General features: G+C 41.8%; 1 protein-coding gene across 1 annotated transcript; it reads left to right on the top strand.

Moving 5' to 3' along the window:
* Positions 1-253: 253 nt before the first annotated feature.
* Positions 254-25,006, top strand: kcnk12 (potassium channel, subfamily K, member 12; the record flags this gene model as incomplete). Its single annotated transcript, XM_080869328.1, has 2 exons — positions 254-1,093; positions 24,114-25,006. The coding sequence occupies exons 1-2, from the start codon at positions 754-756 to the stop codon at positions 25,004-25,006; spliced, it is 1,233 nt and encodes a 410-aa protein (XP_080725454.1). The 5' UTR covers positions 254-753.

The following is a 25,006-nucleotide window of genomic DNA, read 5'->3' on the forward strand; positions in this document are numbered from 1 at the left end:
CAGTGCGCATGGCAAAAGATAGCGTCTGCACCGGAGTGAAAATGTAAATCCTGAGATCTGAAGACTACCCCATCTAAGGACGCATACGGGGATGCTGCTTATCTTCAGCCAAACGCACACCCCCTGGATTCGATGAGAGATTTCACAACACCCGCTGCTGATGGGATGCACTGTGCTACCACCAGTGCCCACGTTTAGACGACAGCTCCGCACTCCTGCAGAACAAGCCTGTGTGGAAACAGAAGACTTTACTTGTAAGGAGGGACGTGGTGATTTTTTTAGGCGCACTCATTTGTAACTTAGAGAATCTCGAGCGTCATTGTGATCTTTTGTGTGGGGGATCGTTTTGGTGCAACGGAGGAGGGGTACCCGGTGGATACTACTGCTTGCTTTTGCTCAAAAGAAGCGCGCCCGGTTGGATTTAAGCTGCAGTCCACTTTACGCCAACTGCATTGCCACAAGGAGAGGGGGGGAATGTATCATGAAACTAGGCGCCTGTGGCTTTTCGCATTAACTCTTTGATGGATGTGCGGACTTAAATCCACAAGTGGGGTCGTTCTTTGTGCTTTTAAGCTATACATAATATCACTTCACAACTACAATGAGACAACGTGTCGGGAGAGGAATTGTTGCCCGGAGAAGTGGAGCCACAGAGCAGGACAGTGACTTCCAGAGGATACCTACAGACGAGTGAATGCCGTCTCTGATGTGGAGCTTGTCGCTGTCCGACGCGCGAGTGGTGCTGAAATTTGGATGATGCCTGGCCAGCGACTGCAAGACTGCCGCTCCCTGCACCTCAACGAGGACAACGGCCGCTTCGTTTTGCTCGCCATCCTCATTTTAGTGTACCTGCTGTGCGGCGCTGCGGTCTTCTCGGCTATAGAGAGGCCCTCCGAGCTGCGGGCTCACGGGCGCTGGAACGGGACGCTCCTCAACTTCAGTGAGACCTTCAACATAAGCCTGCAGGAGCTGAACTCCTTCCTGCGGGAGTACGAGGCTGCCATCGCCGCCGGAATCCGGGCTGACGCTCTGAGGCCAAGATGGGATTTTACAGGGGCTTTTTATTTTGTTGGAACTGTGGTGTCGACTATAGGTGGGTGATCTCTGCAGCATTCACTAAATCCCTGACCTCTTGGTCCATTCGGTTGCATCATGTTGTTCTCTCGACAGCATACATGTTGGAAAATATGCATTAGGGCTATTCTACATAAAACCACACACATGCCAAGCCCACATAAAGCTTTGTGTTAATAAAAGAAGAAGAAATTCCAGGGATGCTTGTCAGCCCATGTCGTGAAGACAGGAAACACTTGAATGGGTCTTTGTTACTGGATTGGATTAGAGGTGTTTTATTTTAAATTGTATTCATGATAAATACTGATATCCTTACTTTTTGTGTGGATGTCACATAAACTGGAGCTGCTTCCATGAGGGGGGCTTTCTTTCCACTGGCTTACATGCAGAATAAATGATCCAAATTATTGTGTTTTTCTTTCCAATCATGTGTTACATTTTGGCTGTGAGGGACTTTGGCACCGGGGACGGCATCTGACTTGTCTGCCATTTGGAACAGGGATGAGTTCCCTGGCTATAGGACAGCACCCACGGGTGCAACTCTTTTTTTTTTTTGGCCACGTTTCTGTTCAAACCAAAAGGAATGTCAATGAGAAGCCCCTTCTGCTCTCACCCCGCCCCCTCCCCATTTAACATTTACTTGTGCAATAGGTCAGAAAAGAGCAAGTGTCCCTCCCAGGGCACCCCGAGGGCCAATACTGTGGTGCACTGCATGCCTGATGGGCTCCAACACCCCCCTCCAATCATGCACACCCGCCCCTCACACCACCACCAGCATCACACCACACCCCGGACAGATAAAGCCGAGCCACAGCTTACAGTGAGTAAATGAGTGAGTGAATGCGAACAAGCAAATGAACACACTCCAGCAGCTGTCTCTGACCTTGGCCTAAACACACAAACACAATCTGTGTATACAGTGTGACACCTTCGGCAACTATTTTTAATTGAATACTGTGGCATAGGGAGTGATAAAAGAAAGCTGATCCACGTGAGCAGGGAACCTGTCACAACTTTATTTACTGTAGACCTGTCAGGAGAGCTTTATTAGTCCTTCTACCTCCTGCTCGCAGACACACAAAGGCACAGACAGAGCACTCGGGGAGCCCGTGCACTCAGCTCACCGTGTCATGGGAGGGAACCACAGCAGCTGTGTTTGTGTACATGTCTGTGGCAGGTTGAAATCCTTTGTACTCCGGTTGTCAAACTGCATCGCTTTCTTTACCCAACAGGCTGATGATAAAAACTGACTCAGCAGCTTGCGGGGGGAAAGGGAAGGAGAAAAGAATGATGTTATGATGCTTTCTACAATATTTCCTCCTTTTCATGTGTTTGCATGGATTTCTGTCTAGCATTTCATCCTCCTTTGATCTCAACCCGCTCCCCCCCACCCCAACCCTCTGGCTTGTGTGCTACTTTTTTCTGCATGCTTGTGAGATGGTGATATAAAAGGGATTGTGGGGCCTCCCCACACAACTCTTTATCAGAGCGGCATCCCCCTGTGCACTCTAGACTTTCCTCCCAAACACTTCCCGCCTCTGACTCTGCTGTGGCCGAGGCTTCAAATCAGCAGTGACTCTTTGCTCCCCTTGATGTGCCTCCATAGCATCACTTTGAAGAATGAAATAAAGCCGTGGCCACATGATGCATACTTTACCCCGGGATTTGGCTGGGTTCACTGGTCATCGGTGCTGCACACATTGTGTTGTTTTAGAATTTCCAAAAATCTGCAGTAAGTATCAAATCCACTGCAGCTTTTTCCAAAGCGTATGTTGAACAAATGCAACAAAACTAGCACTTTGGCCCAGATTGAAATCTCTGGTGTTCCCTCAGATTGGTTAAACTCTGACTTTTTTTTTATTTTCTGTAGCTGCACATTTCTGGTTTTGAGTGAAATTGTTCAAAAAAGAAGAAACAAAAGTTTGTCCAGCATTTATGCATGAGAGTAGCTGTGAGGAGCACATCTGCCTTCTGCCTGTATGAGGATATAGGCGGGGAGAGCAGAATAAACGGGGCAGGCATCAGATAAGACACCGATTAAATCTGAGATAGCATGAGCTGAGGTGGAGGTGGCTGCAAAGTGACTTGCACTGAACAGGCCAGTTAAATGGGCTTAAATAGTATGACCCATATGAGATTTGACAGTTGGATGCATAGAAAGGTATCGGCTGAGCTGTCACTCAGGTAGGTTGGAACTGAAAACAGCTGCCGGGATAACAGCTGAGCATGGCTGCTCGATATGCTTGATTTGGTGAGCAACGTTAGCACTACCTGTCATATACACAGCAGTATAATGACCACTTCACACAGTGCTGCCATTCAGTGTCACTTCTGATTAGTCCCAGTAATCACTCAAGGGGAGGCTACAATAAGAAAAAAACAAGCTTGAGGCACAAAAAGCATTTCCCTGTTGAGAAGCCCTGTCAGAGAAACATCTGTAAAATTTCTGACAGGTGAGCTCCAACTACAAACATTAACTTTTCTATCATGAATTCTTGAACAGCTGTTTATCTATGTTTCCTGTGAGCGGAGTTTCTGTGTGATGAGTGGGAATGGATGGGACATGTACAGCCAGGGCCAAGTGCATTAATGTGGAAGCAAAGTTATAAGCTCCTGCATATTTAACTCAAAGCCACCTACACACTCAAAAAAATCCCACACAAGTATCTAATGTGTGTCTAGCATGAAAATATAGACTGTTAGACTCTTTTCAGCCTTCTTGTATTGGTTGTATTGTATTGCCCCATATTTCTGGTTACTGTGTTTGAACTCACATTAAGGAGGGCACAAGAGTTGCATCAATAAAATGGATATTTATAGCCTTCAGGGCTGATTGATAGATGCTAGCTGCCAATTAGGACAGCTCTCTGTAGTCTTTTGAGAGCCTGTATGTCTCATTTTGAGTACCTATAATGGCATTTAGGAGAAACCCTTAGTCACTTTTACAGTGCTGGCAATGAAAATACTTGCCTGAGAATTAAGCAGCGAGGGAAGAGAATCAATTAGATTGAGAACTTTTAGCTTGTTGGGAGTTATTAAGCAGGTTAAGGCTGTTAGTTGTTCAGCAGTTTGTAACATTCAGTTGCAAATTTGGATTGTGTTCTGCACTGTTTATTCCTGAGGATAAACTCTGTCCTGCCCCTGGCAGCCACTGCAGCATCCTGCTCTATCACAACTATATCCACAAAGGCAGACAATGCAAATAGTAGTTTAACACACAGCACACAAAAGAGCCACATGCAGTTTCTTTTGCTTTAAATAAATCCTCACTGAACCTGCAGAAAACTTTCAAAATTAAGAGGAATGTCAGAAATGGACAAGACATAATCCTGCTTGATCCTGGCTGTACAGAGTAGCTACTGAGATGAAATGTGATCATTACGAACAAACTGTCCACATTAGCCAGACGGCTTTGAGCTTACTGTAGTGTTATGATGATATTATAACATAATAAGTGCCATAAAAACCCCGTTTTGTATTTATGTGTCAGATCACATTGAGAACACCTCTCAAAAGTGTAACTTAAAGTTGCATTAAACAACATTTCGACACTAGCAATCCCTTTTATGTGTTATACGTTATACAGAGAGGGATACTGCATAAATCTCTGGTTTCCAGTCAACTCTTCATGTGTTTTAGCTGCGTTTAGCTCTTAGATCTTTTAGTCTTTTAGTCTCACTGAGAGGCTCATTTAATTGTTTCCTGTGAGCTGTTAATTAGCAAAGAACCCCCTTGTGGAGTACACTAAATGTCCAGCTCTAAACAGTGGACAGACAAAGATAGAGATTAGTTGGTGAACATATTAAAGCACACAACAGCTTAAGGACCAGGTGGTGCCCTGAGTGGTTGAAAGAGCTAAAAAGGAAAGTCACTACTGGACTGGTCTGATTGAGATATTAAAACATAAGAGTAAACGATGCTTGTTGGATTACTAGTATGATGTTTACAGCATGTACTCTCTTATTGACCACCATTTTTTATAGAGTGCTTTATTCTAGGGGATTCTAACACTTTATCTTACATGCTTGGTCAATTTAGATTTGCCAGTTAAACTAGCTTGCATGTCTTGCACAGTATCCAGAGGAAATCCACGCAGGCACAGAAAGGCCCAAACCAGGTGACAGTGCTCAAAACCTGGCTGAAGGTGTCTTTGTTTGCCCAAATGAGTTTAAAATATACCCTGCTATGCTAATACAGCACATCTGCCAGGACAGTCGTCTAATATTTCATGAAACGAGATACATGGACAAAATATGTCAGTCCCTCAACTGAACTGGGGGCTGCAAAGTTGGTTCAGCAGAGTTTCTGAATTTGTGTTTATAGTCAGATTATGACTCTATTTCATGAATCCCATAACAGGAAAATTATTTTTTGAAGCAGTGTGTGAATATGCATTACTCTGCCAACTTTTCTAAAAGTCAACACCAAAAGTATCTGCGAAATCACGATGTATTCAGTCCAGCAGAGCGATAACCGATTCCTGTTAATGAGCAGCAGATCTGACTTAATGCCTCCGCTGCAGAAGGACAGGTTTGTTTTTTAACAGTCATTATTTCAAACATGATCACTTTGTAATCTCATAAACCAGCAATCAAAAAGCAATCAAAGCCATTCTGGCATTATATTGCATTTGTATTATAACTAGGTGACGATTAGAAAAAAAATTGTTAACTCAAGAAAGCTACAAGCGTGTTATGTAATGATAAATGTAAGAAAAGATTTAGAAACATTATAATCTTCAGCGTTTCTGGAGTGTTAGTAGACAATTAGGCCTAATGGCTTAGAGGGTATTATTCTCCTCATCTTCTGGTGCCAATTTAAAAAGTGCTAATTTGGCAGTCTCATTGAGTCTCACTGAGTCACACTTGTGAGGTTTGTGTGACCATGCCTCTCTGACCAAGGCCCGATGTATGTGCAAACCAAATTTGTTCTGTACTGTGCTGTCTTTTAATTCGTGTGCCTCTGAGGTTATAAGACAATGTCACCTCAGTCTGGTGAAGCGTGCGTTGGCATTTAAGCAGTGTGAAATGTCACATGATGGAGTGCGTGGATTCCTGAAGGCAGGCTGTGTTTTTGCTTTGATGTCGTGTTCTCATTTAGATTAACCACTTCGTGCTGCCTCGCTGGGACAAAACCATCTGTGTTGTTGTTACTGTTGGTGCATGTTATGAATGCGCCTTTGGGAGGTAGGTGGGAAAGGTTTGCAATCTGCGAAGGCAAAATCACTGCACAGCAATTTTTCAAGTTGTTCTTGTTGTCCGTCTCTCGCTTCAGCACTGTTGCTAGAGTGTCTCAAACAATGCCGATTCCCATCTAACGTCAGTCTCAGATCTCACTGCGCTGGACATAGTCCTTCTTTTAACACCGTTGTCTCATTTCTTTCTACTTACAACCCCAATTCTGAAAAACTTAGGTTGCTGTATATTAGTCAATGTCAATTTTTTTAAAAGGAGATGTACTTTACAAGAGAGTTTGAAAACAACAAAAACGAACCATATATCGATTTTAGTCCAATTTAAGTACAACAGCAAAATATAAAAACACAATAAAATTGACCCCCCAAAAAAGGCTAAAAAAAGACACCACAACATAAAAAAACCGGATGAGAATCAAACTGAGATCTAATTTTTAAAAAAAAGTAAATAAAAACAAAATGCAATGATTTATTCACAAGATCATAGAAAACATTAAAAAAAACTCACTGGATTAACTGTTAACATGTCAGCAACATGATCAGATGCAAAAAGGGCGTCTACGAGAGGCAGAGTTTCTCAGAAGTAAATACAGGCAGAGATAGCAAGAAGAAGCCATATGGCAACAGGAAAAGTCAAAGCTCTTTGTAGGGAGGCAAAGTGGAAAACCGTCAGACGAATTCTTTTTGGAAAACACAGTTCACCTGGCACAGCTCAAATCCACATGTCTTGCATATCTCAGGAAGTAAATGCAAAGCTGCATACTGAAGCAGCTACAAATGCTACAGCATTTGTAGGAGAAGAGTTGAACTGACCTTTTTGCAGTCCAGAATTTTCATTAACTGAAAGCATTCGAAGCGCGTTGAAATGAATTAAATATGACAAAGAGGGACTGTTGAGCAGCTAGAAGCCTATATAAGACAAGAACGGGACAATTCCTGAGACAATATTCCTCTCTAAGAAGTCCAACAACTGATCTCATCATTTTCCAAATGTTTACAGTCTGATGTTGAAAGAAGAGGGGCTGCTACACAGTAGGAAACATGGTCCTGTCCCAACTTTTTTGATATGTCTTGCTGTCATTAAATTAAACATAACCTTACAATTTCTTAAAATGGTATACTTTCTCAGTTTGAACATCTGAAAGGTTTTCTGTGTTCTGTTATGACTAGAATATGGGTTTGAGAAATGCAAATCATCATCTATTTCTTTGCATTTCTATACATTTTACATAGCATACCATTTTTTGTGGAATTGGGTTTGTATTAATTAAGTCACTTTTAAATTATATTGTAAGTTTTTGGGAGTATCACTGCCACTGTGTTACACAATAGACTGCTGAACTGCACACTCGATAAAAATTTCAAAGATCAGTTCATTTGAAGCTGTATGTTATGACTTTTTTTGTTTCTGGTTTTCCCCTTTCCTTTCTTCAGATCTCAGTGGCTGCTCAGTGACGCTGAGGAAATGTCACTGTTAAAAGTGGAAAAAGGGGAGTCCCCAGTCACATGAAAGGCACTGGGGGTCTTTTTAGATTAGTCCAAACACTTGGGGCAGAAAAATGTCTCACTAGGGATTAAGTAAACCTGTTGTGTACCACTTCTGCATAAGACTTGCATGGGATTTCGTCTAAAATATGGGAATGCAATATGTCTCATTTTTGCCCTAAAGCTTCCTTATGCAATATTTTTTGTAAAGCACTGGGAGGCGGGAGGGTGGACTTATGGTGAAAAGCAGGAAATTATTACATGAGTTTGGAAGATTAGTTTGGTCACTAAATTGAAGCTAAATGTCGTTTCTGGCTTCAAGCAGAGACGGGGTCCAGACGACTGTAACCTCTAACTCCACAGCTCCAAATTATTTTCATTTTCAAACTTACAGTTTTCAGTCCCAATCATGTATGGGACTTGACTGACAGGAGTCACTTTGACTCCTTATAGGTGCTGCTAATAACATTATCAATAGCTCTGTTCTGTTTAATCTTTGCAGGGTGACAGTGAAGCAGCATGCACAATATCATAATAAGAAGCTAAATAAAAGTTAGTTGTACTACCCTATCATTACTATCAGCAAGTGATTGCCAAAGTGATTATTTTTTCACATACAACTCCCCAAGTCCAGGGATCTTTGATATTATAATGTTTGTTCTCTGGCTTACAAGATAATAACTTGCCAACTCATACCGAGTTGCAAAGTAAAACAAAGAGTCATCCTGCTGACACGGACATGTTGTATTACTGTTCTCACTATAAAAGCTTGTAGACATGCTAATATGCTAGCTTTGCCATCAGCTACTTCACATTTAAAGTAGTACCTTAACCATTATTTAGGTTTTGCATGCACATGATCACAAACCTTGTGACATTAATTTTTTCCATCATTTTGGACATGTGACAATGATGGTGACATGTAGGCTCAAGGGCATAAGATACCATTCCCACAGGCCATCTAGCTGGTACTGGTCAGGAGGGAAAAATGACTAATCACGACTAGTTAGTTCTAAAGTCCCACTAACACAGACCTACAGACCAGTTAGCGACTCCCTTGCAACCACCTGTTGCGAAAAAAAATATTTCCTAACTGGTTGGCTAAAACCTCTTTATGATTGCTTCAGTTTCTAGCATATCATTGCAGTAGTATTTTGAATGGAAGTGATGAAAGTGTCTTTAAACATCGTACAGCTACTCTCCATAGTGAAATTGTGAAAAGTGCAACACAAACTAAAAACGGAAACTATTTGCCTTCAAAGTAAAAGTTGGGAAACATGTTGGCTTCCGCACTGAGGTATAGCTTTTCCTCTGAAGGCAAACTTTGTTCACTTCTAGGTTTGATCTGTAGCTGACCAGTTTGTCAGCAGGAAGAATCCCCAGTGGCTGCTTTGATTTTCATTCTGTAAATGAAGTAGGCCTGTGGATATGGCCTCCTGTTACACAGAAGTACATAACTGGACCTGGCTTAGATGAACCAAGATGGCAGATGGTGTGATGCATCCATAGTTTTAAGGCTGCAGATCTGAAACTTAGAAGCATCTTGGGGCTTAAAATAAATATATAACTGAGTCATCTACATAGCAGTGATAAGAAATGTCCTTAAAAGTGCTTAAAGTGCTGAAGTCAGAGCAGATGTAACAGAAACAATAAGGGCCCTAAAACAGAACCTTGTGTCACACTCTAGACAAGAGAAATGGAAGAGAGCCTGAACTGAACACTATGTAACAAGTTATCACAGAAGACTCTGAGAAGAGCTGTTTCAGGGGAATAAGTACAAAACACAGACTAAAATTTATCAAGAAAGCTGCTTAGCTACAACCCTGCCTAAACCCTCCAGAGCCAGGGCAATTATAAAGGACCACCTCCATCCTAACCACCACCTCTTCAACATCCTGCCCTCTGGAAAAAGGCTCAGATCCATCAGGTGCAAAACCAACAGACTAAAGAACAGCTTCTTCCCGTGGGCTGTCAGAACTATTAATGCAAACTAAAAGTGTGTAAAGACTTCCCCAACACATCCACCCTGACACTTCTGTTGATCATCTATGTGCAATATCTCAGTCTTTCCATGTTACGTGCAATATTTTTGGCTCATGTGCAATTATTTTGGTCCCAGTCTGTTTCAATGTTTCCTACACATACGCCATGTATATAGTTCCACTCACATATGTATACATATACACTGTTTTTTATTTTATTCTATTTATTTATTTATTTATTTATTTATTTATTTATTTATTTATTTTCCGCCTTCGTTGTATATTGGTTTCTCTTCTTCTTACTTTAGCACCTTTGTGGTTCAGCTACCCAATTTCGCTGTGCAAGAAACTGCACAATGACAATAAAAAGCTCTAAGTCTCTAAGTCTAAGTCTAAAGACTTAACAATAAATTGTAATTTTGAGATTGGCCTGCAACTGCTAAGATGAGAGGGGTTGAACTTTTGCTTTAAAGTTATTTTTTAAAATATGTTGGTGAAAGTTACATTAGCAGTAAAGTTTAAACCAAAATTAAAAGACTAGAATTAAAATGTGTCCAGATAAGAAATAGCTGCTTTCATTCATTTATTTTATCCCTCCATCTCTTCCACTCTCTCAGATCCTGTTGTTCAAAAGTGTTTCCCACTGTGAAGCAGAAATACATGTGCATGTGTGTTTCTGTGGTACAGGGCAAACCTACTGGGAAGCCTAAGCTTCAATAAATCTCCATCATAGTTAATTGCTGCTGTACAGAAAGGCTGTACACACCTCTGTGCTCTGTCGCAGCAGGTCATAAATCTGGTCTGACTTGGCATGTACTCGCCTACGTACAGTAACTCACAGACGTAAACCATCACGGCCAAGTGATACCAAGATCATTTTAGAAGACACAGCAAATTTGCTGGGCTTCATCTTCCTCAAGCTGATTAGCATTTCACTGATTCTGCTCTTTGCAGCAACATGGCACTGGGAAGATAAAACTCTCTGTGTGCTTTGCACTCTGAAGTCTTGTGACCTTCTCTGTGTCAGGGTTAATTTTTACAGTCATTCATTTAATTTTTTTTACCTGCTGATAACATTTTGATCATTGCCAATTTATCAGGCAACCCACTGGGACTGACCCATAGTAGTCATTGCTGACTTGCAGCTATGAGAGTTCAAAGTTTCCCCATAAGCAGAAAAAGTCTGCATCCTTTTTTTGGTAGGTTAGCAACCTCTGATGCAGTAAAAGTGAGACAACCACTTTCAGAGCAGGAATGAAGCTTTTTTAAAAATCAGTTTTTGCACTAGTTGAACATTTATCTGCATCTTGGGTCATGTTTATAAATAGTTATCAATGTTAATGAGCTAACAGTAAGTTGGTGAGCATTGTGATTTGGCAGCCATCCATCTGTCTGTTCATGTAAAGGAGGGGCTGCTTGTGTAAGAGCAGAGAGAAAAGGGAGAACAGCACTTAGCCATGCTCCAATATTACATCCTTTAGTGGATAAATTAAAAAAAAAATACATTGAAATATCATTTAATGTGAATGTGTTTGATTAAATGTCAGATTTGGGATTAACCAAAATTCTCTAGAATCTGATCACTTTCACTTTAAGGAGCTAAACAGAGCTAACGCAACAAAAGCATATATTTTGGGCTTGACCTTTATTCATGCGATTAATCATCATTATTAGATTAAAAGATGAAGAAACGGACCAAATATCCTGAGTTAGGCCAAACACTGTCCTTAAATGTTCTTTAATGTGAGAATAATCATTCGGTCTAGCTGAATGAGCGTCTACACCAACCACCAGCTCGTCTGACTGTAGCTTAATATCACAGCCCTGCACAGAGCTTTTGCCAGCCATCATATGGACTGAAATCACTCAACAGACCTTCTCTCTAATATAAAATCTTTCATTGTTGCCACCTAAATATTGATTTATCATGCATTTTTATTTTTATATTGAAAGAATTATTACCCTTGTAGTAAAAACAGGATGAGATACAGCTGAGGATATTCTGTCCGCATTCACAAATTCTTCTGTTACCTCCAAGCTGGCAGCCTGTGGCACAGTCAGCCACTCTCAGACTCACAGTGGGCACATTTGTTTAGTATAAAGTAAAACATTACTTAACTGTGAGCAACAGAGCTTTCTTTCATCCATTCTCCCAGCTTCTTGTTTCCCTGTGTATGATCAAACATCATTATTGTAGCTGCTCAGCCTTAATTTATAGCCTGAGCTTTCACGTTAGCAGGAAAGGAAAAGTCATTAAAGCAAATTTATGCTGACCCCAAGCAGTTGCTGCATTTATTTATTTTTCTTTTTTAATGCAGCAGAGCTGAGAAAGACATACACAATGTGACATGCAGACATGAGATTTTGCAGGTCTTAAAATTAGATAAATATAACCTCAGATGACAACATATAACATGTTATATCATGCTGTTATTTATTTATTTTTAATTAAGGCAAAATGCAAAAGCGGTGTGTGAAAAATTAAGTACACCTTTACTGATCCCTGCTTACTGGAGTTTAGAGGGTAAGTAGCAGCCAGGTGCTGATTAACTAATGCATTTAATTAACTGATCATGAGCAAGTGTGAGCACCATGTATGTTAGCACAATGCCAAAGAAGGAAAGACATTAGCAGTTATCCTAGAGACGAAGCTGTTGCTGCCCACCAGTCTGGAAAGGTTTATATGACAATTTCAGAAAAGTTCAAGTCCATCGTTCAACAAAACAAAAAGATAATTTACGAGTGCAAAACACTCCAGACTGCTGCCAATCTTCCCAGGAGTGGACATCCCAGCAAATTGACCCCAAGGTTAGATCGTGCAATGCTCAGAAAATCTGGTTAAATCTCCTCAGGCCTTAGTTAACATATTCAATTTCATGACAGTACAATTACAGAAAGACTGAACAATTATGGTTTTCTTTGGGGTGGCGATAAGAAATTCTCTTCTCTCGTAAAAGGACGCAGCAGCACAACTTAGGCTTACAAAGGTGCATCTGAATCACAAGACTTCTGTCATTTGGACAGATGAGACTAAAGTAAACATAGTACAGCACTAACAAAAACACCTCATATCAACTGTCAAGACCGATGGTGGATGTGATGAGTAAGGTTTGTTTGCAGTCAATCATAAACTTGTCTGTATACCAAAGTATTCAAATGAAATGGCATCTACAGTGGGGCAAAAAAATATTTAGTCAGCCACCGATTGTGCAAGTTCCCCCACTTAAAATGATGACAGAGGTCAGTAATTTGCACCAGAGGTACACTTCAACTGTGAGAGACAGAATGTGAAAAAAAATCCATGAATCCACATGGTAGGATTTGTAAAGAATTTATTCGTAAATCAGGGTGGAAAATAAGTATTTAGTCAATAACAAAAATACAACTCAATACTTTGTAACATAACCTTTGTTGGCAATAACAGAGGTCAAACGTTTACTATAGGTCTTTACCAGGTTTGCACACACATTAGCTGGTATTTTGGCCCATTCCTCCATGCAGATCTTCTCGAGAGCAGTGATGTTTTGGGGCTGTCGCCGAGCAACACGGACTTTCAACTCCCGCCACAGATTTTCTATGGGGTTGAGGTCTGGAGACTGGCTAGGCCACTCCAGGACTTTCAAATGCTTCTTACGGAGCCACTCCTTTGTTGCCCGGGCGGTGTGTTTTGGATCATTGTCATGTTGGAAGACCCAGCCTCATTTCATCTTCAAAGTTCTCACTGATGGAAGGAGGTTTTGGCTCAAAATCTCACGATACGTGGCCCCATTCATTCTGTCCTTAACACGGATCAGTCGTCCTGTCCCCTTGGCAGAAAAACAGCCCCATAGCATGATGTTTCCACCCCCATGCTTCACAGTAGGTATGGTGTTCTTGGGATGCAACTCAGTATTCTTCGTCCTCCAAACACGACGAGTTGAGTTTATACCAAAAAGTTCTACTTTGGTTTCATCTGACCACATGACATTCTCCCAATCCTCTGCTGTATCATCCATGTGCTCTCTGGCAAACTTCAGACGGGCCTGGACATGCACTGGCTTCAGCAGCGGAACACGTCTGGCACTGCGGGATTTGATTCCCTGCCGTTGTAGTGTGTTACTGATGGTGACCTTTGTTACTTTGGTCCCAGCTCTCTGCAGGTCATTCACCAGGTCCCCCCGTGTGGTTCTGGGATCTTTGCTCACCGTTCTCATGATCATTTTGACCCCACGGGATGAGATCTTGCGTGGAGCCCCAGATCGAGGGAGATTATCAGTGGTCTTGTATGTTTTCCATTTTCTGATGATTGCTCCCACAGTTGATTTTTTCACACCAAGCTGCTTGCCTATTGTAGATTCACTCTTCCCAGTCTGGTGCAGGTCTACAATACTTTTCCTGGTGTCCTTCGAAAGCTCTTTGGTCTTGGCCATGGCGGAGTTTGGAGTCTGACTGTTTGAGGCTGTGGACAGGTGTCTTTTATACAGATGATGAGTTCAAACAGGTGCCATTCATACAGGTAACGAGTGGGGGACAGAAAAGCTTCTTACAGAAGACGTTACAGGTCTGTGAGGGCCAGAGACTTTCCTTGTTTGAGGTGACCAAATACTTATTTTCCACCCTGATTTACGAATAAATTCTTTACAAATCCTACCATGTGAATTCATGGATTTTTTTTTTCACATTCTGTCTCTCACAGTTGAAGTGTACCTCTGGTGCAAATTACTGACCTCTGTCATCATTTTAAGTGGGGGAACTTGCACAATCGGTGGCTGACTAAATACTTTTTTGCCCCACTGTATCTGATAGTTAAAGCTGGGACTGGCTTATGTAACATCACAATTATCCAAAATCCACAACAGAATGTCAGAAAAAGAAAAGAAGCAATGACCCGGTCAGTCCTGACCCCAATCAGGCTGTGCATAAATTAATGCCTTGAAACCTCAATGAACTGAACCAGTGATGAAGAGAAGAGAGCCAGAACTCCTCATCTATGATGTGGGAGGCTGATAAAGTCATGCAGAAAATGATTACTTCCTGTTACTACTGCTAAAAGTGACTCTACAAGTCTTTATTTTAGTATTTAGATAACTTTTACACCTGTTAAGGACAAGATAGTTCTTGTTTTACTAGGTCCTGATATGTAACACTTTATTTTCTTTTTGCCGTCACGGTATGAGGATAACATGTTTATAACCTATTAACTGAACACGCGGGCTTATCATGCTAATCACAGGGTTGTAGTGCTCCACTTGGACAGGTGTGTTTACTTTGCAGACTTAAACGTGAGAGTTTTGTGCAGCCTTTATTCAAATATTTACAGTGCACACAGTACAAGATAATAGGAAGCACGAGAACATGGCCTTTAGATCCATAGCCAGAAGCTATTAAACTGATGAGAGAAGGACTTCTCAGCCGTAAGAAGGAACAAAATCTCTGTTACTGTTTGTAAATAAACACTGCAGCCACATGAATCCTGATTTTGTATTTTCCTTATTCAAGTCCTGACTTAATTTTTTTCATTTTTCAGAGGTGAAAAACAGAGTGAAAACTAAACACAAAAGAGTAAATGTGCTGCGCATCCAAAGAGAATGCAACAACCCCCCCCCCCCCCCCCCCCCCCCACCTCCTTTTTCTTTTGACAACAAATCAATACAGACTACAGTGGAGTCATCAGTCCTTTCGGCTCTTTTTGCCAGTGAATTAACTGCTGGGACACGATATAAGAAGCCAGACCAAATTCAGTTATGGGGGAGCCAATTTAATTATAAAGGAATCAGAGAAAAATATTCAGGTTGTGCTCAGGTTTCTGTTACGTTGCTATCTCTCACACGGTGTGTAAATTATTTGCACAAAATGTTACTCTGTGATTTATATCTGCATCGACCCGCTTTAATGAATGGTACCCAAAGGTTTCTTGCAGATAACGTCAGTCCGATATTTCTTCTAATAGGGTGGTGTGGCACAAGACGCTCTTTAACAATCCTTTGACTTGAAGAACAGATACCAGTAATGCACTGCCTATAAATTATACGAGTGTGAAATTCAAATCCAGGCTGTTTTGCTTCAGGCACCCTGGCTTAGGTTGTTTTTTTTTTTAATATATAATGCTACAGTCTTTGTTTAATTTGTATGTATGCAGTCAACAGATACAACAACGCAGCCACATCTCAAGCAAAACTTGGCATTGCGTCCACTCTATCATCTGCTTTTTGTAAAGCTGGCAGCACAGTGTGAACATTCCTGTTATTCCAGTCTGCCAGTAATCTTGGCAACTCCTCAGCAGATGGTGTGGCGTTGATGTCTCAGGTCTGGCCATGCTGCTGCTTCCTCGGCCCTCTGTCCTCTCTGCAGACCCCCACTACGCCGCGCCCGTGACTAATGATTTCCTGTTTGTCACAGAAACACAGCCATCAGAGGGCATTGCGTGGCATTTTTCCGCTGCGGCTCTTATCGGGCAAATTTAGGACTGTTCCCACTAGTGGAAAGCAGTTTGAGTAAGAGTTTGTTTTTTAAGTATATTAATTGGGGACACGGGCCAGTAGGATGCCAGGATGAGATTTTTGCTTTGCAAAACAGTCATATATTGAATCTGTATACCTGTATATATATATATATATATATATATATATATATAGTGAAAATACAGCACTTTTAGTTGCCCTTCGTTCTCTTGTGGATTTCCATTAGGATTTTATACCCACTTGAATTGGCTTTATTTTATATTTGCCTTGCATTGTGTCTTTTCCATCCATTTTGGTGCAGCCAATTAATTCTGACCTTACCTGACGTTACCTTGGTCCATGCAGACTGGTTGTAACATAAGACATGCACTCAGCTTCATGATGACTGGCCTTATGAGGCTTTTTCCCCCCCATAAACTAAATCAATATCCCTTTTTCTGGAAACTTTATTTTATAAAAGTTTAAAGTGGCCTTTGATTAAATATGACACAAGCACCAAGGTGCGCTCTACTGCACACACCTGGTATGGATTAGATTACTCCACCATAATTTTCTTTGAATTGACAGTTAGATCATATTTCCAGTTTCTATTTGGGCCTGGAGTGTTTGCACGGTTTTCTATCAGAATTAATGTGTATTAATCCCACGCACAGAGAGGTGGCAATTTATAGGGAAAACACGAACTGACCAAGCATTACTTTAAATCGATAGTGTTGGTCTGACTGATCGTCCTTATTGCATAATGAAAGATTTTTATCCTGACAGGAGCAGAGACTTACAGGAAGACATTGCCATTTGCAATAAAAGTAATAAATTGGTCCCAGCAGACCAAAGCTGAAGCCTGTACTTAGAGTTGCCAACTTTTTAACTATCAAATAAGGGACACTCTGGTGCGCCAGAAGCACAATGCACAACCAGCTGGGCATAGTGTAAATACACACTGTATGCAACGTTGCAGGTAAAGGTCAATATACGCGGGACGAACCAATTTTGCTCATTATACGGGATGTCCCAGGAAAAACAGGACAGTTGGCAAACCGACCTGGACTATGAAGTAGGATTTAGGGCTAAGTGAATCAAACAAGAGAGTTAACTCTAATCTGAGCATATTGCCATGGTCATGTGCTCCAGAGCAGATTATGTTGGAGATAAGAGATCAGCACTCACAAACTCACCTCCTGCTGACCAATCAGTTCACTTGTTTCATCATTCCCAAAAGATTTCCTGAACCTCTATGAGCTAACGTTAGAGTCTAAAGTTATAGAAACAATCTAAAGTATTTGTCTTTATGTGACGAGAACCAACAAGAAATATGGATCCTTAGGAAAACATATTCCCCTCCAATAGCTGCAACCAAGTTTAAAAAACTTTAATTGGCGTAGAAGCCTTGAAATAGCAATATAACCCAAAACAAGGCAAATCTGACCTTTGCTAGTTGTCGATCTTGCAAAAAATCTGTATGTCAGCCTCCTAGTTGGAATTTTGCTCTAATATTTATTCCTTAGTTGTGCTCAGACTATCCAACACCACCTGGGCTGCCGCTGAAAGAAGCGAGTTGAAAATGTCTCACACACCACATGAATGTTTTCATCGCAGGAACATATTCATTTGTAGTTTAGTGTCTAAGTCAGATCAGAATACCCAGTTGTAATCTTAATGATGGGTTTGTAATTAACTGAAACAGTTTCCAGTCATACAGGCCACTCATAGCCTCCTTCTCTGCTGCATTGTCATATAGGCTCCTAGGAAACATGAGGGAGGGAAGAGGGATAATGAAGTACAGGTGAACTCAATCAAGGTGCTAACGAGGGGTGGGAAAAGGAAGGGGGCAACATGTGGAACCTGGCTTGAAAGTTAAACAGGAAGTAAAGTGAAAGATGCTGCAGCCACAGACGGGGAAACCAATAAATCAAACAGACGTGGAAAACATTGAGGAACACGGAGTTCCTGAATGCCTCCACTTGCAGGGCACGAGTGCTCACTCAGAGGTTTCATGAGCTTGTCTCGTGAATTTTATTCTGTTGCCTTTATAGTTGTGGCAACGTAACCCGCCTAGGAGATTTTTAAAGACGCTTGACAGCATTGCACTCTTCTTTTCACTCTGGTTTTGGTCTTCAGTAACTGTTGAACAAATGGACTGGTACTTTTTTCCTGAACCTTTCTGCTCTTACTGCGCACTTAAAGCACTTTTACACTGCAAACCAGATTCACGCATTCTAAAAGCATACTTTTCTGCCACTAAACATTTTACCTGTCATCGACACACTCATACATCACTGAATGGTTCAGTATATAGTCCAAGGACATTCGTGACTTTCAAATCAGAGGAGCCAAGGATAAAAAAAATAACGTGCCACCCTCCACCTCCAGGAGCCACAGGCACCTGCTTTTGATGCAGATGCAAAATTAGTCTAAAGAGAGCAGTTATATAAAATCAAAACTTTCGTAATAGTGCACAGAATGGTGCTGAAACACTTCATATAGCTGAGAGGAACTGCAGAGTTTGAACATAATTATCTGTAGGTTTCCCCAGATAAACAGAGCCTTTGAAATTATAATCATCAAAGCCATTGTCGTAAAAAAGAAAAAGATTACTGCAGCTTGAAACTTTGGTTTGAGTGCCACAGATCTGGATTGGATTGGATCTGAAAGTTGAAAAGTATTGTGAGGCAAACTGACTGACTGACTGGTATATTGGCAATAACCAAAACCAATATTTGCAGCCTCATCTCCACCTGTAAAATTGCCCCTAATCCCTCACTATAACACTTCAGTGAATACATCTGTATGCTTATGAGGAAATTATTTCTGCTGCCTCATTGTTTCTTTACACAAACTGCTATTGAATAGCACATTTCATCTCAATTTGCCAGAGGAAACGTCACTCGACTGACATGAAGAGTGATTGAACGGTGCAGTGTTATTTAAGATAAGAGATAAGATAAGATAGAACTTTATTAATCCCTCGGGTGGGTTCCTCTGGGAAATTCGACTTCCAAAAAGCACAGCAACGACCGAAGTTACAGTTACAGAATTGTTATATATATATATATATATATATATATATATATATATATACACACACACACACACACACACACATATATAAATACAGAGACAAATATAAATAAAATATACAAAGGGGATAAATAGAATAAATAGGAATAAAAAATAAAAATACAAGTGAATTGCACATTTCAAGTATTGAGTCTATTGCACTGTTGACTATTTACAAAAAGTATTGCACAAGGTATTGTACAGTGAGGTGAAGAGGCACTACAGCTTAGTTGTTCCCTCCTTTGTCCTCCTGTTTCCCCTCCCTCTCCCCTCCAGAGAGGAGTTAAACAGTCTGATGGCGTGTGGGACAAAGGAGTTTTTAAGTCTGTTAGTTCTTGTCTTTGGGAGAAGCAACCTGTCACTGAACAGACTCTTCTGGTTGTTTATGGCCGTGTGCAGAGGATGTCCAGCATTGTTCATAATGTCCATCAGTTTCTTTAATGTCCTTTTCTCTGCCACTGTCACCAGAGTGTCCAGCTTCATGCCGACCACAGAGCTAGCCCTCCTGATCAGTTTCTCCAGCCTGGATGAGTCCTTCTTTGCTGTGCTGCTCCCCCAGCACACCACAGCATAGAAAAGTACTCCAGCAACCACCGACTGGTAAAACATCCTCAGGAGCTTCCTGCAGATGTTAAAAGACCTCAGCCTCCTGAGGAAGTACAGTCGGCTTTGGGCTTTTTTATACAGGTACTCTGTGTTGCATGACCAGTCCAGTTTATTGTCCACCCACAGCCCGAGGTACTTGTACTTGTTGACCACCTCCACCTCCTCCCCCTCTATCTGAACCGGCAGTGGACCTTCTCTGGACCTCCCGAAGTCCACAACCAGTTCCTTAGTCTTTGAGGTGTTGAGTTGAAGGTGGTTTGTGTGACTCCATGCGACAAAGTTCCTCACCAGACTTCTGTACTCCTCTTCCTGATCATCCCAGATACACCCCATGATGGCCGTGTCATCTGCAAACTTCTGAATATGGCATAATTCAGAGTTGTAGCAGAAGTCAGAGGTGTACAGGGTGAAGAGAAGAGGGGACAGCACAGTTCCCTGTGGTGCTCCTGTGCTGCTGACCACAGTGTCAGACGTGATGTCCTTCAGCCTGACGTACTGTGGTCTGTCGGTGAGGTAGTTGGAGATCCAAGCCACCAGGCAGGGGTCCACCTCCATCCTGTTCAGTTTTTCCTGAAGCATACAGGGCCGGATGGTATTAAAGGCACTGGAAAAGTCAAGAAACAGTATCCTGACCGTGCCTTTTCCCCCATCCAGGTGTGAGTGGGCTCTGTGTAGGAGGTACAGGATGGCATCCTCCACTCCGACACCCGCCTTGTATGCAAACTGTAGTGGGTCCTGGGCATGTTGTACCTGTGGTCGGAGGAAGTTGAGGAAGAGCCGCTCTAGAGTCTTCATAAGATGTGACGTCAGTGCCACCGGTCGGAAGTCATTCAGCTCATTGGGCCGGTTCTTTTTGGGGACCGGGACGATGCAGGATGTCTTCCATAGGGCGGGCACTCTCCCCAGTCGCAGACTGAGGTTGAAGACTCGTTGTAGTGGCTCCCCAAGTTCAGCAGCACACGCCTTTAGCATCCTAGGACACACCTTGTCTGGGCCTGCTGCCTTTCTGGGGCGAAGCTTCCTCAGTTGCCTCCTGACCTGATCCACTGTGACACTGGGAGATGTTTGGGAGGAGGGGAGGGGGGGAGATGTGTCTTGCTGCTGAGAGAGGGATTTACTGCAATAGCTGCTATTAACTCTTTTGTGCAGCGATCTCTGCAGATAATGAAACGTCTGTTAAGTGTTTTAGATTTTAGAGTGGCTCTTTAGTGCAAAAGCTGATGATTGATTTCTGCTTAGAGGCGAGCACACTACTAAGCGAATCAAGTTAAGTGCAGAGCATTCGTAATCTCCATTGATATATCTGTAAAAAAAAAAAACACACAGTAATGAGAGCTGTTTGTTTAGGTCCTAACTTTACTGTGGGACTTAATGAACCCTTTGTCGCTGGACTGTAATAAAAGCTGCTCAGTTTAAACTGTATCAGCAGCAAAGTGAATATGATTTACACTCGACTCTCGGTGATAAAAGGTTGGATTCACTACCGTGTAATAGCAATTTCCCTCTATTTCATTTCGCCCACCGTCAGATAATCATTAGATCATCTTTTTTTCTTCTTCTCCTCTTAAAACTGTCACATTGGTAAGTAATGGATACTAATGGCGCCGTTTCCATCATTTTCTTCCTGGTTGAATCTCTGGTGTCTAATTATGTGGGTAAGCATCATTAGTCATTAGAGCATAACATCATCTTCTGTGTTGAGTTGAGCATACTTTATTTAATGTTAATGAATAAATGTTCTCAGAGGGCTCTGTCTGAATTGGATTTGCACACGTATGATTTTCTGCCTTATCAAGTTCGGCCGAATTAAATGAGTCATCTTGGCTGAGACCGGGTGGGTAAAATTGATGTTTTCACAAAAGTCAGCAGTATTTTTAAGCGTTTTTAAAGAATAAATGAAGAAGTCTTTGAGAATAAAAGTAACACAGAGTTTAGCATCTTTTGGTTTTGGCTCTCCTGCACTTTGGTTTCTAATATTGTCCTGTTTTCCCTACTGTGTCCTGACACAGTAGTCTGGAGTAATGGCTCTGAAATGCTACACTGAATCGATGCCTGGTGCCTTTTCCTCTCTTAGGTAATTTACTTGGTAATGAGAGACGGTGCGGAAGACTGTCTCTGTGTGCCCTGAGAAGATGTAATCTGTTTTCCCTATGATTCAGCTCAGTTAGAGAGACTTGGACTGCTAATTAATTAACTATGAAACACTGAAATAGGATTTCACTGAAGGGCTTAATTTGGGTAATCGCTGCCCCTCACCTTTCAGTTGCTTCGGTGTATGTTACTTGAACTTTGTAATGGTCACAAAAGCAGATTATGTCATGTCTGGAATGAAAACTACCGTACGTACGCGTGTGTGTAGGAAGCCATAAGGTGTGCATGTGTGGACGCGTGGGGCTTATATTCCCTGTTGTCCATAAAGCAATTTGTATCAATCAGTGTTGATCTAAATGACCCATCGTGTCAACAGCAAACCTGCGTGAGAGTGGTTTTCAGTGCTAGAGATAAGGGCAAAAAAGCCATTTTGTCTATCATAAAGGAAGTATTGTCTGGATATTGATGTCATTTATTACTTGACAAGGGTGGCTGGTGGGAAAAAGGGGTAAAGCACAGCCCTAATGCACTGAGAAGATTGAGAACGAGGATAGCCATGATGGAAAAATCAATTAACCTTGGCCTGAAAGTGAACTGCTTGATCTTTCAGCACGATTTTATTTGTTGACAAATATACCATCTGCTGTTCTGTAGATAAGGGGCTCGACACTCTGTGTGCGCTTAGGTGTGTGTGTTCAATTTGGCCTTGGACAGAGCGTCCCAAGCATGCATACAAATAACCACTTAAAAAAATATATATACATATGTGTGTGTGTGTATATATATACATACGTATGGATATATGTGCAGAAAATTTGCACATGAAAAATCAGTCAGTGGGAGAATATGCATGTAGCAGGTCTCCTGCAGAAGCTGCATAGTATTTCTGTACTGGCTGTTTTTTAGAGTATGCTTTGCACATATAAATTCATATAATGTTTTACACAATTTTTATTTATACCGGGTTTTGGAAATTAATCAAGAAGGAAAATATATGATGCACTGCAGATTTCACGACTTCTCTGCAATGTGGGGTTTCCATAGTGGCTCCAGTAATAGACACGTTGGTCAGATGCTTTTGTTTTGTAAAATAGGATACTGGATGGATAATAAGCACATTTTGTATGGGCGGCAACCTCTGCTATTTATTTTACCTCTCATTTTAATTGAAGATAACGACTTAAATTATTGTTTTGCCTTAATTGGTTCCACCCTTTTCTCTTCCAAGTATTTGACCTGATGCGAAACAATGCCATGCCCAGATATCAGACACATGTTTACATCAGAGCCAAACCTGTGGCACTCGAGTTTGAGGAGTGCTCCTTCAACACGCAGCAGAATCCATAAACATCCTCCCTCCTCTGCTCTAATAACCACTTCCTCAGCTTGAACACTCGCTCAAAGTGACTAAGAAATCAGGCGATAGCAGGAAGCCAGACGCAGCTGAAGAGGGGGGGGGGGCATATTCAGAAGGCTTAACCCAGCTTATTTTTGGCATCCTCTTCTCGATATCCTTCTAAGTTATTTGATTTTTCTTACTCACAGCAATAAAAATATGCTGAATATACAGAATCAAGGTTTTTCACAATCAATTTTCACTATACAAATGGTTCTTTTTAAAAGATTTAACTATTAATAACTAATAATACAAGTAATGGCTTAAATATCTGCAAGGATTTAATATTGAATAAGCTGCTACACCATTATTGGACATATTTCTTCATTTTTTAAATTATGATCAATTTTTTTCTTGTTGGCAAATATTTATATATTTTGGATTTTATCGCTTTCCCCTTATTCTCTCTCACAGTGCAAAACATAATTATCACACAGTTCCTTTGTCTCTGTATATGACTTTTCAGACACTAATCTTCCAGTAAAAGCTTGCATTCTCATATCAGCATCGAGTCAAATTATCATGCAGTACTTTCTGTACATAATTTGTATTTGCACAGCTAATCCTCGGCTTTACGTCATTTTAATTACTAGGCAAAATGTTTTAGAAGAATGATTCAAGCCTCATTTAATCCTCTTTTAGATTTTGAGGTTATTTTTCTTTCACGGATCACTTCCCTGGCCTGAAACTCACTTCCTGTGAGGAAACTGCAAACATCTCGTAGGTGAAAATCCGGTCGTGGCCTCTGCTGCATGGCTGAACGCGTGATATCTTTTCTGTTTCTGCAGGTTTTGGGATGACGACACCTGTGACAATTGCAGGCAAAGTTTTCCTGATCTTTTACGGGCTTCTGGGCTGTGCCGGAACCATCCTTTTCTTTAACCTCTTCCTGGAGCGCATCATCACACTGCTGGCTGTGGTGATGAAGGCTGTGAGGGAGAGACGAATCAGGAACAGCGGCCTACTCCCACCAGGCATCCGCCATGACTTCTCAGCCTACTCCCTGCCAGGATGGAAGCCCTCGGTGTATCACGTGATGCTGATACTTGGCCTGTCAGCCATCACCATCTCCTGCTGTGCATCAGCCATGTACACGCCCGTTGAGGGCTGGGCTTACTTAGACTCTCTCTACTTCTGCTTTGTCACCTTCAGCACCATTGGCTTTGGGGACTTTGTCAGCAGCCAGAGCGCGGCTTACGAATACCAAAGCCTTTACAGGGTGGCCAACTTCTTTTTCATGCTAATGGGTGTGTGCTGCATCTACTCGCTATTCAATGTTATTTCTATTGTCATCAAGCAGGTGCTCAATTGGATGCTGGAGAAAATGAGCTGCCTGTTTTGCCAGCGCTGCAATAACGCTAATGCTTTCCTGGGCAGACGCAATGCCATCCGCCCGGGTTCCAAAGGTCGCCAGCGTCGGTTTGGTCAGCCGCCCGACTCAGATGGACCTTGTGACAGTGACGCAGAGGGTCGCAGATTATCGGGGGAGATGATCTCCATGAAAGACCTGGCAGCCTCTAGCAAAGTGTCGCTGGCCATCATGCAGAAGCAGCTGTCTGAGTCTGCCAACGGATATCCCAGGACAGTATGCGGCAGCTCACGCCATAATGGTTTCTCTGGGGGGGTTGGTGCTCTGGGTATCATGAACAACAGACTGGCAGAGACAAGTAACTCCAGGTAG

This window comes from Rhamphochromis sp. 'chilingali' (assembly GCF_963969265.1).
Source record: "Rhamphochromis sp. 'chilingali' genome assembly, chromosome: 20".
Taxonomy (NCBI): domain Eukaryota; kingdom Metazoa; phylum Chordata; class Actinopteri; order Cichliformes; family Cichlidae; genus Rhamphochromis; species Rhamphochromis sp. 'chilingali'.